The 19,540-nt window shown below is 40.0% G+C and overlaps 3 protein-coding genes, 1 long non-coding RNA gene and 1 pseudogene across 6 annotated transcripts in view; 3 read left to right on the forward strand and 2 right to left on the reverse strand.

Moving 5' to 3' along the window:
* LOC111334068 (patatin-like phospholipase domain-containing protein 7) overlaps nt 1-2,540 on the forward strand; it is a 43,784-nt gene extending 41,244 nt beyond the window's left edge. For all 3 annotated transcript variants that reach the window (XM_088759240.1, XM_088759243.1, XM_088759241.1), the window contains 2 exons: nt 166-456; nt 815-2,540. In XM_088759240.1, the coding sequence (XP_088615366.1) occupies nt 166-456; nt 815-877 (354 nt within the window). In that variant the 3' untranslated portion in view covers nt 878-2,540. The remainder of the gene's footprint in view (nt 1-165; nt 457-814) is intronic.
* A 3,820-nt stretch (nt 2,541-6,360) lies between these two features.
* Nucleotides 6,361-7,616, forward strand: LOC111334080 (adhesion G protein-coupled receptor G2-like). The gene has a single exon (XM_022939772.2). The coding sequence runs from the start codon at nt 6,403-6,405 to the stop codon at nt 7,093-7,095; it is 693 nt and encodes a 230-aa protein (XP_022795507.2). The 5' UTR covers nt 6,361-6,402; the 3' UTR covers nt 7,096-7,616.
* Nucleotides 7,617-7,745: 129 nt separating this feature from the next.
* Nucleotides 7,746-8,691, reverse strand: LOC111334082 (5-hydroxytryptamine receptor 1D-like; annotated as a pseudogene).
* A 3,720-nt stretch (nt 8,692-12,411) lies between these two features.
* Nucleotides 12,412-14,298, reverse strand: LOC111334064 (uncharacterized). Its single transcript, XM_022939752.2, has 2 exons — nt 14,188-14,298; nt 12,412-14,082 (listed from the first exon to the last, which is right to left on the reverse strand). The coding sequence occupies exons 1-2, from the start codon at nt 14,281-14,283 to the stop codon at nt 13,132-13,134; spliced, it is 1,047 nt and encodes a 348-aa protein (XP_022795487.2). The 5' UTR covers nt 14,284-14,298; the 3' UTR covers nt 12,412-13,131.
* Nucleotides 13,044-15,567, forward strand: LOC148732500 (uncharacterized). Its single transcript, XR_016000871.1, has 2 exons — nt 13,044-13,181; nt 13,578-15,567. It is a non-coding gene; the product is annotated as an uncharacterized LOC148732500 (long non-coding RNA).
* Nucleotides 15,568-19,540: the final 3,973 nt, after the last annotated feature.

Here is a 19,540-nt window from a genome sequence, read left to right on the forward strand (position 1 = left end):
TGTTCCAGAAAATAATGAGTAAAGAGATTAAATGTTGGCACCTCGTTCTAAACTTGTTAAACTTTTTATTAATAATGTTAACTTTAATCATCAGGATATATTTGAAGCATATCCAGTCAACCAGGATCATTACTTTTGAACATTCTCTTTAAATTGTTTCCGAAGGTGTCAGAGCATAGTACTTTCACTAACTTGGCTGAGCATATATCCCGCATTGAACCACCCTACACTCACGAGTGGTTACCATTCTCCTCCTCGGATGAACTGTTAGGATCCAGTTCCACACCTGGCCACCATATGTACTCGGCCTCTGAGGAAGACGACGAGTACGATGAAGAAGAAGAAAACCTTGTTCGTGTCAGGCCAAGAACAGGTTCTCTGTCAGAACACGAAGATTTAATGGCTCTTAAGGCGCAAGCTCAAGCTGTTGTTCGGCACGAAGAGGCTGGATACGATGTAAGTTTCATAGCTGTGCTTTAAAGATTTCATTGCTGCGTACAGTAGATGTATTAGTTTCACGCGACAACACATAATTATTCATCTTGAAGTCGATATGATCGGTGTTCTCTGCCAGTAGATACTGCAATGTGTCAGTGTACAAACGGGAGCGACCGCTTGGCTCTGAGTGGTTTTACACTTTCATTTGACGTAATTGTTTGTCGTTCTTTTTCAAGTTATGCTTTTGAAACACTCGATCAGGTAATACGAAATCATGGTAAGGTTATAATAGTACGACTTTTAAATATAATAGTATGACTTTATATATGACTGTTATAATAGTATGACTTTTTTTTTAAACTGATTTTTTTCTCAGTCGGACGACACACATCTGAGAAGAAGATTGGGCTTGCATCATCAACCGAACAGTGAACCGTAAAGCCCTTGTATTTACTCTGTAGATGGTAGTCATGAAAACGCCAACGCAGCCCTCTTAAACAAAGGGAAAGCACCTGGGATGTGTGCTGTATTTGTATGACAAGTGTGTTGTCGGAATGAAATTCGAATTGTTTGTAGCGTGAGTCCGTTGAAAAATGTAACGCTTGTAATAGCAGTAACAAAGCTAACACGAGCGATAATCAGGTCCCGAAGATCCGCACGACCAATAATGGGGTCTCTTCCTTCAGTTAAATCACCAATAATCGATTATTGCAATCTGATTATTTACTGGTAAATCATTTATTAGATGGAGAAAGAATTGGTTAAAAGTAAATTCAAATTATGTACTATAAAATGACCTCTGTAAAGTGCATAAATTGTGTGAGGAAGATGAACCGTTGAAATGGAAAGCATAGCACTGAGGTTGGCAGAGTTAATTGATCTCTTGAAGTTTCGGTGTGCTTGTGAACTCCAAGTTAAGGAGATATGCGTTTAATTAATTTGGTCCCTTTGTACTCGAGGGAATTAAGCTCCTAACATTGGAAACTTGTGAGGTAATAATCAGGAGAAATAGATAATCAGGAGAAAAAACTTTTCAGTGTTTGCACAACAGTCATTGATTTATTTGATATTCAAATAATACCTTTTTCGGAAAATCACATGGCATTACCTCGAGAGAGTCTTCGTCGCAGCTGTTATATTTAAGTGATATGTTAAGTACAGTCAACCTTTAAAGTATCAGTTGCAGGAATAGAAATAGCCTTAACGATGCTACATACAGCAATAATAGAGCCGTTCTCTCCAAAAGTGCTTTCTTTTTCTTTTTCCTTTTTTTTTTTCTTTTATTTTAATTTATCTTATGAAAGGCTTGACTGTTGGAATAGTCAGTAATGAATTTATTCAGTAACGTACTCACTGACAGTTGAAACCTGACTCTTCACCTGTCGATCTCAGGACGTGGGTGCCGCAGTAGAGTGCTGAGTGAGGGGAAGGGGTCCTTGTCTCTTTACACTTTCACCTACCCGTCGCTGCCTGTCCTGGCCGTTTTCGTCGCAGAGACAATTCAAAGCGAGTTCGTGAAAAAAGTGCGGTGTTGACCGAACAATTGAAGCCACTCTCAATCAGCCTTTTGTAGTGTTGACAAGGCGGGGTTAATAGATCTGTCATCCTCAATCCCGCCAGTGAATCGACAAGTGTATTCAGTTAAATCTAGAAATGGCAACAGCTGTGAAAGACATTTCTAATTTGTGAGCTAAAGATTCAGAATACCGTTTCTGTTTCCTAGTTTTTTCATGCGCAATTCATATGTGAGAATCATGAATGCAAGAGTATGGATTTTTGCTGACTCATCTTCATGGAATTTGTAGCGCTATCAAAGACCAGTTTATTGCATATTAACACAAATGCCCTTTGAGATCAGTTTAATTTTTCTCATTCTTGCATGTATCTTTTACATTTACATGCAAAGAGAAGACAGATGCTGACTTATTTTAGTTCTAAATGCGGATCGCAAACGCTGTTCAAAATAAGTAGTGGGAATAGCATATTTGAATCCAATTCATAATTATTTACCAAAAAATACATTAACTAAAGCAGAAGTGGAAACTGCTGGACATAACTTGAAATGTAAAGATTGATATTTGTAATAAAGGACTTTGCTAAAATGTGGTTTGTTCTTTTGAGTTGGAGCCCATGGTATAAGTTAAAATAACGTTATGAATGCAATTATTTCCAGTTGTTTCCACATGTATCAGTTTTGTTGTACATTATGTAAAACTGCTGTTCCATTCGTAAGTATTCTCTGAGAAAAGGTGGTAATAGGTACAATGAGGTAACATCTGGCCATTCTATAGGCCAAATTCTTAGCGGTGGGGTTACGTCAGTTTCTTGAAGGTTTTCACCATGAAGTAAAATATTTGTAAGATGTTGCTAGACTCTTGCTCTTCTTGGTATCAATTTTGTACTGACAGCCAATCTCCAGCTCTTCCTCTGGTGTGCAGATTACTTCTCCCCACTTCCAAGGGAAGACAAAATAACACAGGAAATGTGGTAGATGCCACCATATTTTCAACGCGAACTGCTCGCAGTCACTCAATTTTTTCCCTATTAAAAATTTACCTTCACGGGGTAATTTCCTCCTGGAGAAAAGATGAGATTCATCAAGAAACGATAGGATCCAGTCCCGGTGTTTTTATTCTTATCTACGACTAGTTTACTTTGTGGCCGTTTGGCTTAATTTCATGAAAGTTTTTAGGTTTTCTTTTTTTTTTTTTGCTTATTTCAAAATTTGAGAAGGAAATTAAGATAAAGTAGTTTTACTTATTAATTGTTGAAAAAGATAAATAATTTTGGCGACTTTGAGGAATTCAGTCTTCGCGAAAAAGGTAATCAGCCTAAGATTAAATACAAGACTGACGAAAAGGAATTTTTTTTTTTTGCTATATGACAATAAGAAAGAAACAAAAGACAATTTCGCAATTATCATTGAAATTGAAAGTATGATTTTGCGGACACAAGATAATCTTAAACACTAAATAATTTCCATTTTAACAGCTGCCTATTTTACACCTAGAAATGAAAAGCTTCAAAGTTCCCAGCCTATTATTTGTAGTTAATACCTACAAGTGATTGTTTACTTGGAATACCTAAAATTATCTGATTCATTATTGCTACAATTTGGTTTTTGAACGAACTTGTATGTCGGCTATCCGATTTTCATATTCAAAGCTTTTCTGCTCGACGCCGATTACGAATTAGAGACAAAACAAAGAATATATGAACAGCATGCAACTAAAAGTAATAAAGTTTGTATTGTTCTTTCACTTTAAAAACCAATCCTTACTCGGAGCAGGCATTAATCATTTTTTTCACCGCCAGCCGAGCTCGAGCAAGAACAAATTGCATTAGTCGTTGCTAAAAGTAATGCACGATCAGCCTCAATTGATATTACTGAAAAGATTCGCCCGTGAAACCGATGTCTTTCAGAGTTCTACAGAAATCGAAGCTAACATTTCTGTTAGCTAATGTATTTGTAACAACAATTCACTTAGTTTCATCCAGCCCCGAACGGGATAGAAGCAGTGATAATCCAAGGCTCGGTGAAGCTCAGTTTAGTACCTTGGTTAGATACACGAAAGATGGTACGTTTCTCCACAGTATGTACAATGATTTCCTAATCATTTTTTCATCACACCGTGCTGGAATGACGAGCTTGACATTCCCGGCGTAACGGGGGAAACGGAACATGGAAGCATATAGACACGATGAAGGAGTTAAACTTTTGGCGTTAGAAACTGGACAGGTGTCTCAATGCGCACATTTCTGATTGTTATTAAAAAGTAGTACTGAATTTCTGTATGAGCCATGGGCTTATTATATTGTTAGTGTTTTAAGAAATAAGGAAGGTTTCCAATTTTACTTTGCTGAGAGGTCTTGATTAAGACTAAGCCTATGACACGTAAACTTTGCCTCTCATTACCGCAGCGCACACACGTTTTCAAATTTTGAATCGCAAAGAAAAGCAATTTGGGTTTTTGCTGTCTTTGGAATTCGTTCAGTTACCTTTCAGTGATAATTTTACATTTATAGAGTGCACACACATCCTCTAGAAAGTTTAGGTCGCGCGGAAAAATAAAATTTGCGTTTCCGCTGTCGTTTGAATTAGTTCCATTATCATTAATAATCTTGTATTTTGTAGTCGTAGATTTCGAGCCACAAAATACATCGAAGCAGTTTTCTCACCAAGACAAACCTAGGGCTACAAGGGAGATCAGTTTTACAAGCAACAAGTCACTGAATCAAAATCGTATCAATTGTGGGCATGGAATCACTTGTCTTGGTAAATGCAGAAAAGGGAGAGACCCAGGACTGTCCAATGAAGAAGTCACATGCTTCTGTGATGAGTACTGCACAGTGTTTCGTGATTGTTGCGCCGATTACGAGCAGTATTGCCTTCAAGGCGTGCATTCCAGCTCATTAAGATCTCTAAACCATGACCTCTGGAAGTGTCGTGACGTAGTTGGGTTTCTGGTACCTTTTACAGAAAGTGTGTGGATGATCTCAGCATGTCCTGCAAATTGGACCCCCCATGACGAAATCGCTACAAAGTGTACGAGAAATTTACCAGAAAAGTCCGAAGACTGTCAAACTTACTCTGCGCCTTTGATCGACGCGAAAAATAACACATACAAGAATCGCTTTTGTGCAACTTGCCACGGCGTTGAAGTCAACACAAGCCGATTCAGTATGAAACAAAGTCAGTTCAACTTGTTAACGCTACCAAACTGAAGAACATTAGTAATTCGACATCTTTGGTCTTTAGATGTTCCATTGTAAGATGGAATCCACCTTTAGGGTTTCCCAGGCGTTATTGCCTCAACTTAAACGGAGACGAGTCAGTGCATGAATACCTCCGTAACACCAGAAGTGCAACGTGACGGCTCATCAAATTCACCGGGAATTGTCGTGGAAAAGCAAACAAATAAGCTGTATTTTAACAGATACTGCGCCCAATGCGCTGGAGTTCCACGTGACGAGATTCTGTGTGGACCCATAAAACTCGAGAGTTCTCAAAAGCCGACTCAGCCTCCTTTCCTTCACCAGCATGACGTGCCTTTGAACATCTCGTTCAGCCCAGACACTCCAAAAACAAATCCATGTGCTATTGGACATGTACTGGATCCTAGATCAAAGGAGTGCCCAAGGGCCATCAGCATGAAAAGGGCCATCAACAAGAAACTAATTCTGCCTTTCTTTAACAGATATAAATTTTCCATCAAATTTGCAATTGACTCTCAGTTTGGTAAAACAGATGGGGATCAATCAAGGAAAATAATAATTAACACAGGCTCTAGAGTCGGCGTTAAGAAATTTCTCTGCAGATTTTCCATGGACGTGTTAAACAGCACTAAAATGACTTATTCTGTAAATGCAGTGGTTGCCTTCCCGCGACATTACCTAAGTCAAACAAATGGCTCACTTACTTGCAATTTAACGATAGGGCATATCATGGCTTCCTCTGTAGTCAAGGAGGAGTGGGTACCTTTATTGTGTGTCACAATTGACATTTACAACCCAAATGAATACTTGGTTATCACAGATGCGGACTCCGCTAATTTTATCAACAGTACTAAAGACCAAATTCCTAAGATAGACTACTGGTCAAACCAAACTGAGTCTAAAAACGGATCAGTTGTTCCAATAGGTGATGTCCACGTCTGTCGAAAAAGCCTCAGATTGTCATGTTCTGGTGTCTTAATTCAGCTCAAGGAAGAGGAATACGTCATTTTAGGAAACGGATCCCTGTACAGGAATGACTCAAAAGCGTTATGCGGCATTTATGATTTCATGATGACAGACGGAATGGCTACAATCTGCATCATCCCTTCGTCTGCTAATAGCAACACTTACACGGCAATTCTGGTTTGAACCTACATTGGAATCGGTCTTTTCATTGTCTGCCTTACGCTTGTCCTTCTCACCTACTCCATTTTTAAAGAACTGCGTACCTTACCGGGCGTTAATTTAATGAATTTGTCCATCTCTTTGCTTTTCGCCCATTCCCTTTTCATGACGGCGGGTGCGACTCAACGGCAGCAGATTTTTTCATCAATTGCCGTTCTAACCCACTATTTCTATCTTGTGTATTTTACTTGGATATCAATCATCGCATTTGATACCTACCACACTTTTTCCAGAACCTGTCGCACCCGTCAAAGAACAGCAAATCGGAAGTGTTGCTTCCTTGCGATTGGTTGGATTCCTGCCCTTTTGTTTGTTGCTATTTGTTACTCTCTTGACCAATCAGGTTTGGTTGCTATAGGATACGGTGGCGCGAATCACTGTTGGATCACCAATACCAAGTCTAACATTTTTGTTTTTGTCATCCTGGTGGCTTTTTCAATTTTTCTAAACGCGATCCTTTTCTCATCGACAGTTATTTCCATTTACAAAATAAAAAAGCAAACACAGGTGGTTGGAGACGCCGCAAACAATCGAAGACAAGTTGTGTTATTTGTAAAGCTGGCAGTCTTGATGGGATTCACGTGGATTTTTGAATATCTACCGATTCTCGTTTCTAAATACTTTGATTATCCATTTGTTATATTCAATTCACTTGAAGGAGTTTTTATTGCTTTTAGGTTTGTGTTCACAGCCAGAGTGAAGAAAATGTACGGCGCGTTGTTTGTAGCCAACAAAGTATTAGCATCAACAGCATAAACTCGCGATACTCAGATATAGCAAAGACACAAAAAGGCACGTCAATATCAGAAATCTAGCAGCGTACACTTGTGTTGCAATTAGCAGGCGAAGAGTGAACGTTATTTTCACTTGCTCTCAGACATGATTAAGTCTCTATTTGAGAATTTGTGCGTAGCTGTCAATAAATTCCGCTTCCATACGCTAATCATTAAAATGCCGATGTTCTTTTAAACGTATTTTTATACCTTCCGCTTAGGTATCTGACATGAACCAGTGACTTACAATTCACATATAAATGGTTAACACCTTCCTCGCTCGTTAGTATTGTAAGAACATTAGTTCCCTTCTGTCGGGCAAATGTGCCACTATGTATCGTAAGTACCTACTAGATAAAATGTTTTATGTAGCCACAAGACATGTACATAATGCCGACCTATTTTGAGCATGTTCAACGTGTCCTCTGGAAATAAGGGAGCTTTAATGAATTATCTATTGTAATGACTTTTCATCAGCGACTGATTGTTGAGTTGCAATAGCTGGCTTTGATCAAAGAAAGTTGGAGGCACTTCAGAGGAAATAAACTTGCTTTGTCATTTCATTTCAAACGCGACAAAAAACATAGACAATTTTTTGGTCAGAAGCTCATTACAAACTAATGACCAACCCGGCACTTTTAAATAAATGTATTTTCTTGTAAGCCAGATAACATTTACATAAAAAATAAGCATTAATGATGCCTACACTGTTTAATCGCCTTCCTGAACTTATCGTTTCGTAGTGAATATAACCATGGATTTATTCCGAATGAAGAAAAACGCTGTTAACTCAGTCCAGATCCAAACAGAACGCAGTTATCGCTTCAAGCAATGATCACTCGTTTTCAAATGGATGAAAGACGTGACCCGACTTGGTAACCACGAAATGATGAACAACGCCACCATAAAGCTTACCGTCTTGGTTGTTTTTCGGTTTCGAACTCCCTCGATGACGAGCTCTACGCCTCCGGCGTTGGACATTGTGATTTTCAATTATTACAATATGTTCTTTGGCAACCACCAAAATCCGGTAGTAGCAAAAAATAATCAAAACCATCGGGATCAGAATAACCACTACCGTCACACACATCCATAGTGCCACTAAATTTTCAGGGTCTGTAACAAAGAACCATGAAAATTCAAACGCTAGAGATGCGAGCCATACAAATGCTACCGCCATGCAACATCTTCTTGTTGTGACGATCTGATTGTACAGAAGGGCCGACTGTACTGCAATGTATCTGTCCAAGCTCACAATGCACAAGTTAAACGTGGTGGTTACACTCGTTTGAATCCATAACAAGTCGATGGCGATTTTAAACGGATTATGATACGGACGCCGTGGTAATACGCACCTTGCAATCCACAACGGATCTATGATTAACCCCACTAAAAGATCCGCCATTGCTAACGAGTTCAGTGGAAGGTTAGAAAAAGTTCTGACGCTGCGAGCTTTGTAGATGAGCAACAGAAACACTACGTTTTCAAGGATGGTGGGTAGCGGTGCCACGCCGTATAATAAAGCCAGAGTAATCGATATAGAAAGCTTTAACTCTGTTCCAAAACATGGATTCGCCATCTTTAGACTGGTCAATGTTTCAATTGACGCGAGACCACCTGCTAAGTCAAGGAACTGACCACCTGAACTTGACACCCTTTTTCCTTTCTACGCTTTTGGTTTTCGGTGATTGACACGGTTCGAATAGTACAGTACAGGCGAAGTTACGCAAGAAGTGAAACATTGCTAGGTATGAAAAGACTTCATTACTGTGTTGTGAAGTGTTCGTGTCAGAATGAAGATAACGAAAAGGAAGAGTAGTGTTTACAGCGCCAAAATTACTGAGCAACGCAAATTCTAATCAATTCAGCAGATTGGACAGTTTGGTCAACTCTTGAATGCTATTTATCGATTTTTTAAGTTTGGTCAACTCTTGAATGCTATTTATCGATTTTTTAACAATCATTGTGACTCCATGTGCGCTTTGACAAAAATTTGCCTATGGCGGTACTAAATTAATTTTCTAATCACCCTAGCACGTTCGTATCGAGTTCGTTGCCGTACTTGCGGCAGGTGACGGCTCAGTTTTAGCGATTTTGTTTCCCGTTGTGGGGTGTGTTAAACGCATAGGGAACGTTTTTAGATCTTTGCTTGTAAGATGCGTTTGAAGACTCTACCCAACTCATTATGTAAACACTTTGTTATACGCAGACAATCATCTCCCGGTTGATAATCAGATATTCGGAGAATCAAATCTCAGGACAGTAGCCATCATCCCTGCGTCAGAGAATGTCTCAGTATCAAACTTCCCATTTGAACTTCGCTTAGCTCTTCATGCTATCGGTAAGTACATAGTAAACAAGAAGAAATTAGTTTTACTCTACTACCCTCTTTGATTGGACTATAAATTTCGCGCCAAAACTAAAACTTGGTCACTCGCGTTTTTCCCGCGCTTCAGGACGAGTTTGCTCGTTGCTACCTCGAGTTCTCATTGGCTACTTACCATATATTTCTTTCTGCTGATTGGCCGGCGTAGTTACTTTGGTTTTGGGTTTGCGATACTCCATCAAAGTGACATCTAAGGACGTAGTAAGCTAAGAAACCGACGTTCAGTATACATAGGTCATATTCCAAGGGCAGCTACCCTTAAGTTATGTTAAACATCGCGAAAACTTGTCAAGATGTTCGGGTTCAACGTCGGTTGGACTCTTTCCCTAAAGCGTAAAATCATCACAAAATGTTTATTAAGTGTTGATTTGTTATTTACCTGCATGCGGACTTACCGATTGAATATTTTGTTTGTTTGCTGTCAGGTCCCACCCTATTGCTGACCAGTTCGTTGGTCCGAAGCAGGCTTGGTAGCTCAGCCATGGATATATATTGAACTACTTGGCACCTTTTTCATGGCGAGTGTTTTCTTCAAGGAAGAAACGTTTTCTATTTCATTCGGAAATAAAAGCTTATCGACGGCACCAGCGGGCCGTGTAGAATTACAATATCTTGGTGGAAATTAATTCTAAAGTAGAGGAGAATGGGGTCGGCTTTAATTGAGGAACCAAATTTTAGCTGCACAAGTATTCTTGATCAAAAATTTTCATGTTATCGTTTACAGAAACGGTAATTTTCCCAGAGGAATTTTTTTCAGTGTGTGTTACAAAAGAAACTAATCTAGCTAGCGGCAATTGGCCTAATTAATGTTATTTGGAGTCTGTAGAATTTGGAATACAGTAAAATTGTTAAGAATAGAATTTCCTTTATTCTTAACTGACCCTCTTCTGTTTTGTGTTCCTAAAATGAATGAGTACCGTTTGTCCAGCTGGCTTGGACAACAGGAGGATCTTCATCGTATCGTGTTCTATCAAGCTGACACGTTAATGTCTGCCTAGACCAAACGCTGTATAAGACAGGTAGAATATTGGAAGTATTCTTTTATTGAATTTATTTACTACGATTTAAACGCTAATCTAATCTTATGGACATCAAAGAAACTGAAAGTATCTGTATCCGGAACGAAGGTTTGTCTTAACTGAGAAAATGGTGTTGTTTTGAGAAAACTCAATTTTGAAGGATGATCCTAAATCATTGTCCAATCGCTCCTTTACCTTAAGGAATTATTTACCAACCCAAACTGTGAGAAACTTGCTCTTAATGAGCGAGGGGCTAAAGAAGGGCCAACGCCCGAAACGTTAGCTTTAGGAACTCTTTACGATGGTCAATTAACATTGTCAATTCGTTTGATAGAACTAAATTATTATGTTATACCCCTCACCGACGCAGCACCACAGTTTCTTTGGAGACTTACCCCCTTTACTTTAACGAATCAGTTTTTGTTGATTTAATTTAACTCTCACATTAAGACAGGAGTTTTCAGTTTGAAGTTCGAGCGGTTGTAGTTTAAAGATTGAAGTTGAAATGAGTATTATTTTAAAATAGACACTTAAGTTCGAAGGAGGTGTATTGCGGAGTGCATTGCTGGCGGAGTGGTCCTTCTCAGCATTTTCTGTATTACAGAAAAGAAAAGCTGGCATATTACATGGCTTTACAAACATGAAATAAACGGAAAGGCTCTTTAATTAGGATTTGGCAAGAAAACGAGCAGCGTGTTTCCAGAGGCCCTGCTATACAGTATTTCGGAGGAAATACAATCAGAACGGGCATGTGCTTAAATTTGAAGTACAATACAATACAATAGAACGGGCTTGTGCTAAAATTTGAAACGCTGGAACTTGCCGGAACTCTGAAGCATCCCGGAACATATCAAAACGTGCCAGAACATCGCGGAATTTCAAAAAATAAAAATAAACACACAATTTGATTTAAAAAAGTCTAAAATTATAATAAAAGAAATAAAACTCAATTTGTGTGTAACTTTCGTTCTTCGGGCGTCAAGTCCGCCATCTTGATTTACCAGTAACCAGGCTGTCGGAGTATTCAACTTCCAACATGGAGAATGGTAGGTTGACGTTTTCGTTTTATTTATTAAATTTTTTTTGACAACCTGCGGTAGTCCGGCATGTTCCAGCATATTCCAACATATTACGGTGTTCTTGTGTTCCTGTGTTCCTGTGTTCCTATGTTCCTGTGTTCCTATGTTCCTCTTCACATGTTCGTGGTTTTTTAGCATGTAAGGAAACGTTTACGATCGATCGTAAGCTTAACCCTATGTAAGTTTTCGTGTGGCCTATGTTTCCCGGTGAAATTAATTTCAAAGATATATTTCCCCCACATCTAATCGCGGTATCTTCTACATTCTTTTAGCGTATTTTGAAACTCTGTACGTTTCTATCAAACGTGGAGCTTGACAAATTTGTTCTCAGGATGCGTAGCGCTTGCCATTTACGAGTGCTTTCTTTACGACTGATTTACAAAACGAATTAGAATTCAAGTACATAGAAAGACTCTGCCTCTTTGCAAAATAATGCGTTTGCATGCCAAGAGTCGATTCCCTGTAAAATCTCGCTTTTGTACGCTTTTGTGTCCAAGAATATAATTTCGGAGTCTGATATTTCAGCCGTGAATCGAATTGTATCGTGGTCGCTGTTTGCCCGTCTTGCAAATTCTACTATGATTTCTTTGGTTGTGCCCCACAGACAGAAAACGTCGTCAATATCATCTTCCAAACTAGGGGTTTAGTTGTAATGTGCTCGATAGTATCTCTTTTCTATTTTTGCTATGAAAATATTGTCAAAATCCATGGCCATTACCGTTCCGTGGGTTTTGATGAACAGTTTCCGGATAATATTAACAACGACGCGCAAAGCACATCGATTCAGCGTGGCGTTTTTTAAATAGAAATTAGCATTAAGCAAAATGAACACTTTATTAAAACAATAGAAGCTGCTAAGGCCAGATGAATGGGAAAACTTGAACGCACGCCAAACAAGAGGTACTAGGTGGACCGTGTCTGACGGCTATAGTAAGTAAATTTTTTTGTAAAAATACCTTTACATGAATTAGTTTAAAGCAATTCTGAACACTTTACCGAGAATCTTTACCAACGTTCAACAGGTAACTTCAAATCTTCATAGAAATTGGTAGTTTTGATAAAAACTGAAAAAATTACCAAAAATCTTAGGGGATGTTCGACCAGCATCTTGAAAACTTGAAGAAATTTAAAATTCATAGACACATGGAACTGTTAAACAAAGAAGTTACTAAAACTTGACAAATGTCTCAAGTGCGCATTTCTTAGAATATTTAGAGTCGATGGACATTCTCGAACAATCGATTTATTTATTTTTTTTTTTTGCTATAACACTCCTTTGGATAAATGTATTTAAGAAAAAGAAAGTTAAGGAATCCATCATCTTCGGGGTATGCATGGTTTAACTAAGCAGATATGCAAATTTTTGTGTTTCTTTCGACGGTCAACAGAAACGTAAAAACTATCCTATAGAAACTTGACTTTGCCCTATAGTAGTATACAATCCTCTCGCTTTGAGATGGTGTAGTAATCGTTCGAATCTTTAGTAAAATCGTCCTACTTTCGCTCGCCAGCTGCACCAGAGACCAAAACTAATCTTAGTCTTCCACAGTTTTAAAGTTGATACCGGCACTGCGTTTCCCTGGGGGTAGACGAACCCTATCGTAGTCGTCGCCGGTATTGAAGTTGATACCGGCACTGCGTTTCCCTGGGGGAGGAGGAATACTATCGTAGTCGTCGCCGGTGTTGAAGTTGATACCGGCACTGCGTTTCCCTGAGGGAAGAATCCTATCGTAGTCGTCGCCGGTGTTGAAGTTGATACCGGCACTGCGTTTCCCTGGTAGTGGACGAACCCTATCGTAGTCGTCGCCGGTGTTGAAGTTGATACCGGCACTGCGTTTCCCTGGGGGTAGACGAACCCTATCGTAGTCGTCGCCGGTATTGAAGTTGATACGGGCTTTGCGTTTCCCAAGGCCGGGAGGAAACCTCTCGTAGTCGTCGTCGGTGTTAAAGTTGATACCGGCACTGCGTTTCCCTGGGGGAGGAGGAATCCTATCGTAGTCGTCGCCGGTGTTGAAGTTGATACCGGCACTGCGTTTCCCTGAGGGAAGAATCCTATCGTAGTCGTCGCCGGTGTTGAAGTTGATACCGGCACTGCGTTTCCCTGGGGGTGGACGAACCCTATCGTAGTCGTCGCCGGTGTTGAAGTTGATACCGGCACTGCGTTTCCTTGGGGGAGGAACCCTATCGTAGTCGTCGCCGGTGTTGAAGTTGATGTCGGCACTGCGTTTCCCTGGGGGAAGAATCCTACCGTAGTCGTCGCCAGTGTTGAAGTTGATACCGGCACTGCGTTTCCCAAGGCCGGGAGGACCCCTATCGTAGTCGTCGTCGGTGTTGAAGTTGATGTTGGCACTGCGTTTGCTTATGAGAAGACTTAACTCATCTTGCTCGTCCACAGTGTTGTAGTTGATGTTGGCACTACGTTTGCCTGATGGACTAGGAGGTCTAAACTCATCCTGTGGTAAGACACTGTAGAAGTTGTCACTTCCCTAAAATTTAATTGGCAAAAAAATGAACATCTACCTAGAGGAACAAGTCCAAACCACGGGCTTACAGATAAATTCTACAACAATCTACGGTAGTTAGATTTTTACCTCTTCATTGAGTGGTACCAACTTCCCAGCCTTAGAATCCATCCTTGGAATTACGGTGAGGACAAAGAGGGACGAAATCAGCAAAGGGAACTTCATTTCTTTCAAATGTAGTGCGACCTGGTACAAATACAAATACAAATATGTATTTTCTGTGACAGGCTTACATCTCGCCGAGTCGCTTGAACACACCCAGAGAATTAGCGCCGGCGGGCTACATCCAGCCGCGCAAGACGCAAGACTGTGTCATAAGGAACGTCAAGAGTTAATGTGCTCTTTGTTTATCCAGTTCTCCTGTATATTAAGTATTCAGTCATTCAGCAGAGGTATGACCAACACTTCAGGCCTTCATGAAATTTTACAGAACGTTTAAAGAAAGATTTTCAGCGTTAAGTGAGGATTCTAAACTTGGACCTTCACGGATTTGCGGTCGGATACTTAACTAACTGAGTGACAGAGAAGTCGCTGGCGAGCAGTGTTATTCAAAGCACTCGTAAGTTAGAGAAACGCGATAAAGATTTAAGAGTTTAAGGATGCTCGAGAGAAGTAAGGCTTTCTCCTAAATTACGCTTGTAACTTAACCTTTCTTTCCTTTCTTTTCTTCACGTCAAAGCTTCGTCAAAGTTTATCGCAACTCAGTTCTCGTCGAAGTCCACTTTGTCCTTGTGAGAGGCCAAATCCTTTAAATCTGCATGAGAGGAGACCATCATTTTCGCTCATTGGCCGATGGGAAACAATAGCAAACGAACTCACAGGGAGAGTCGACATCTGATTGATGACGGTTGAAGCATGATCATTAGCCACGCTTCCTGATTTCGCTGTAGCCAATTTTTGTTTGGGTATTTAATGAAATGAAAGGTCGTGAAAGCGTAATCACGGAATGTTTGTCTGTATCCGGACATTCAGTCTGTGATCACTAAAGTTGAAAAACGCTTCGTTTTGGATCGTTTGTCGAGTGATTTAAACAAGTTCATTGTGTCGATCGATGTTCCTACGTCTTTCGTGACATCCTCCTGCTTTTCCGTACGTGGGGGCGTTAGGAAATGAAGAAGTCAACCGTGCAAGAGTTGTCTGTCTTCGGATCTCGTCAGGACACGTTAACTTTCAGAATGTTCATTGTTGCTGCTCACGAAGCAGAGTATTCATACTTAACATTTACCAACAGAAGCTCACTTTCCATGTATTTAGTTCCATTGCCTTCGTTGGTATTTGGACTCGTCAATGATTCAAGCCAAAACTAGAAAAGGATGGCAGAATTAATTATTTGACATCAGCTATTTTAGGAGTACCCTTTGCTTGATAAACACTTCCTACAATCAAGGCATTTCTTAGGTTCTTCCAATAACTTTCTTAAGGGTGGATTAAACAGATAGAACTTGTGTCGCTCGCTATGCAAAAAATTACTCATGTTACCTTTATAATTGCGCGAGTATTTCGTGGTTCAAGGGTCATATACTGAATATAGATAGCCAGAGAAGTTATCATGGCTCCTGCGAACTTTTGAGAAAACCTTTCAACGGAACGAAATATTAATTACTGAGGGTTACCCTAGATAGAGTAGTAACCCTTCGGGAGAAGTACTCTTAATCGCGTTATGCTGCAAGAACCCCATTATCGTCAGTAGATTGACCCCCCTTTGCTGGTGATCAGACTTTTCTTACGATTGAACAAACTATTGCCGAAGGGTTACCACCGCGCCCAACTTATTGATCGACATTTAGCACTACAAACGTCACAAAAGGAAGTTCCGACCGCATTCCATTCCCTCTCACGTTTTACCCTCACAACCACTCAGTTAAATCCATCGTTCTTAAAAACTTTAAATTACTTCAAAACGATCCAGAGACAAGTACTATATTTTCGCAGCCTCCGCTCATTTCATTCAAACGCGACAAAAACATAGGCAATTTTTTGGTCAGAAGTTCTTTTCAGACTAATGACCAACCAGGCACTTTTAAATGCGCTCGTGCACGATGCAAAACGTGTCCTTTCATTCACAACACTGATAAAATATCTGGACCCAAACGATCCATTAAGATCACCGATCGCTTCACGTGCACCTCCGCCAATGTAATCTATTGCATAACTTGCACTTATTGCAAAAAGATATACATCGGCGAAACAAACAGAAGACTAGGTGACCGATTCCGAGAACACCTTCGCGAGGTGGAAAGGAATGACAAGGACACATCGAAACCAGTCGCTGGACATTTTAATTTACCCAATCATTCTAAGCAACATATGGCAATCTGCGATCTTTCCTTACACTTAGGTAGCACGGAAAGCCGTAAAACTCTTGAACAAAAGCTCATCTTTCAAACCGGCAGTCTAAATCCCACAGGGATCAACGAACGTTTTTCACCGGATTCCAAAAGCTTTTCACGAACGCTTTTTTTAATTTATTCATGTTTTTCTCGTTGCCATGTTCTCACCAATAAAGTAGCTCCATTTTCTGCCTTTGAAAGCACACACAACCCACAATTCCTCTATTCTTTCGAGTCTGTTAACTCTGCTAAAGTGCTCGGCGTTACCATAAGAGATGATTTCAAATGGAACGATCACATCTTTAATGTAACCTCAAAGGCTGCCAAAAGATTGTACCTCCTGAGTCAACTCAAACGTGCTGGTATCTCTGCGAGTGATCTTGTTTTATTTTACTGTAGTACCATAAGATCGGTTTTAGAATACACATGTCAAGTATTTCACTCCAGCCTTCCGTTCTATTTATCCGAAGAGCTGGAACGTATTCAGAAGCGCGCCTTGCGCATTATCTTTCCTTATGCAAGCTACAACAGCGCGCTCAAAGAGGCAGGCATCTCCTCTCTTTACGACAGGAGAGCATCTCTATCGTTTGATCTTTTTAATGACATTTTTCTTGACATTAATCACAAGCTCGCTGGTCTGCTCCCACCTAAAGCTGAGCACCACAGGCAGCTGCGCAGCAATAGGAAGTTTAACGTGCCAGTGTGCAAGACTGATCGTTTTAAAAAATCCTTTATTGTTAGCCATAGCCTAAGGATGTAAATATATATGTTTAAGTATGTATATTTTTTTAACACGAGATCATCCTAAGTGAAACTTTTTTATTAGATTTGTATATTTTTATTATTAAGATTTTCAAACCATTTTAACTATGAATTTTGTTTCTTGTATTGTATATTATACACGTAATTCAGTCTTCGGACTGCGAGGTGTTTCTTTTTAATAAACGATTTACGATTTATCTATCTATTCGCTCCGACGAAGGGCTAACGCTCGAAACGTCAGCTTTTGTAATCGTTACAGTGGCCAATTTACCATTTCAACTTTGTTGATATATCCAAATTATTTCGTTACCCCCACCGACGCAGCCCCAAACAGTTTCTTTAGAAACTATCACCCTTTATTGCCGGAGGGGGTGGGAGAGAAGGAGAAAAAAAAGTACCGCTCCCCACCGCTCCGATAGAGCTTACACTAGTGAAAATCAAATGTCGTTGTCCTCATACTGACCTGTGCTTTCACTTCTTTTCTACTAAATTCCGCCACAGTGATAAGCCAAGAGTACTATTACAAACATCGAACGTGAAGCGTTCTGTACCCGTTCGATTGTATAATTTAATAGAGAGTTTTTTTGTTTACTTCTTTTTTAATTTCATTCTTTATTAATTGACCGCATTATATCGTTTCCCTTTTCAGGCGGATTCCATTGTCATTGTTGGCGTAGCAGACGGAAGCCCAGCAGTTGGTCAGGTATCAGTTGAAGTATTTTCATTTCGTTTTTATCAGAAACTCTACTCATGTTTTTAACAAGTTTTCGATCGAATTTTGTCAGTAATTGAGGACTTTTTCGTTTTCTCTTTACTACGCTTTCTCACTTAGACTAAAAAAGAATCGATGCCCTCACAAGGACCTTGGAGCAAGGTGTAAAGTGGGAGGGCTGACAATTGAAAATAATTTTTTCATATTGAAAATCGAAAAAAGGAATAAAATCATAGTAATTATTTTTCTTTTTAGCGCAAAACGTGGGGGTGGGGGCGCAAAAAACTGGTGGGGCCGCGGCCCTACCAGCCCCTCCCCCACCACGGCCCCTGCCTCGACCATACTCAGTCAAGATTTATTCAGTCGCGTTTTCCCGCGCTCCAGGCAGTCTTCTAAAGCGGTGTGGTTAAGAACAGTTCGGTCTTTAATGACACTGAGGAGAATTTATATCCTGACAAAACATACATACCACACCAGTTTTGAGCGTACTTCCCTTCAGTGTCGTTAAACCTAAGGCCATTCCATCTCCATCAGTTACGTTTCCCCACGCTTCAATTCGGTCGAGAGTGAATGTTTTGAATTCCTGTTGGCTCGTCACGATAATGTCTTTGGTTCTGACGGGCTGTCTAGATTACTTTAGTTTTGGTTTCGGAACACTAAAAGTTCCCCATATTGTGGCGCAAGAAACACTTTAAATGAATTAAACTCTTCAACTCTATGAAATATATGCTTAGATGAATATCTAGGATTTCAACTGTACAATGTTAATGTTTAGACTAGATATAAAGGTCTGATGTATTTAAAATGTTTGTTTGGCAGAGTTCATCTTATTTCTGTATGACCTGATCATTCTGTGACATTTGCCTCCCTGTTTAGCTTGAAAAACAGCTGGAGAATATTGGTGTACGATCCCAAAAGGAGCTTATTCTGTTGCATCGTGAGGATGGCGCTAAAGGTGTCCGTATTTCACACACCGTGGATTGGTTGAACGCGCGCGGCTGGATCTGCGCTCATCATCATGTAAGACCACGTTTGATCAAGAGCAATTCATTTTGAAACTAGTGTAGGAAATAATTCGGGTTTGCTTTGGGTTGAACTTTCAACGCTTTTTGATTGGTCGTGAACTTTCGCATCACCCTCTCGACCAATCAGATGCGAAACTTGGACAAAGCAATTCTTGTTCCCTCCTTTTTCCACGCATCCGGGTGTTTGCTTCTTTCAACTTTGAGTTAACAGCGAGATTTCCTCTGTGCTGATTATCGGGTATGATGACTTTAATTGAGATTTTTCCAGCACCCAATACACTAGAATACATTAGTTCAAGTATATAGTCACTTTCTAACGAGATGTAGTGGTTCCACTACTCCTTGTTTATTGCTAGACCCGTATTCATTGCTTCCTTACTTATTTTTTCCAGGTTCGATGCGCTAAGAAAATCTTGGACGACGCCCCTTGTCTGAAAAGGTAGGAAGGGTTCATAACTACTGCAATCCACATTTTATTAGCGTGGCCTTTTAGATTGGATGGATTGTTCATGTGTCATTTATTCATATTCTCTTTATTTCGTTTCAGTACGCCCAAAATCCTGTAGCGTACCCATTACCAGAAAGGTGGGTGA

Source organism: Stylophora pistillata, chromosome 4 (assembly GCF_964205215.1).
Source record: "Stylophora pistillata chromosome 4, jaStyPist1.2, whole genome shotgun sequence".
Lineage (NCBI taxonomy): Eukaryota > Metazoa > Cnidaria > Anthozoa > Scleractinia > Pocilloporidae > Stylophora > Stylophora pistillata.

What these genes read in the sequence shown, in the direction of transcription:
- LOC111334064 (XM_022939752.2), bottom strand. Translation starts at nt 14,283, where the DNA reads ATGAAGTTCCCTTTGCTGATTTCGTCCCTCTTTGTCCTCACCGTAATT. An exon ending in TGGTACCACTCAATGAAGAG is followed by an intron (nt 14,083 to 14,187) that starts GTAAAAATCTAA and finishes ATTAAATTTTAG; the next exon opens with GGAAGTGACAACTTCTACAG.
- LOC111334080 (XM_022939772.2), top strand. Translation starts at nt 6,403, where the DNA reads ATGAATTTGTCCATCTCTTTGCTTTTCGCCCATTCCCTTTTCATGACG.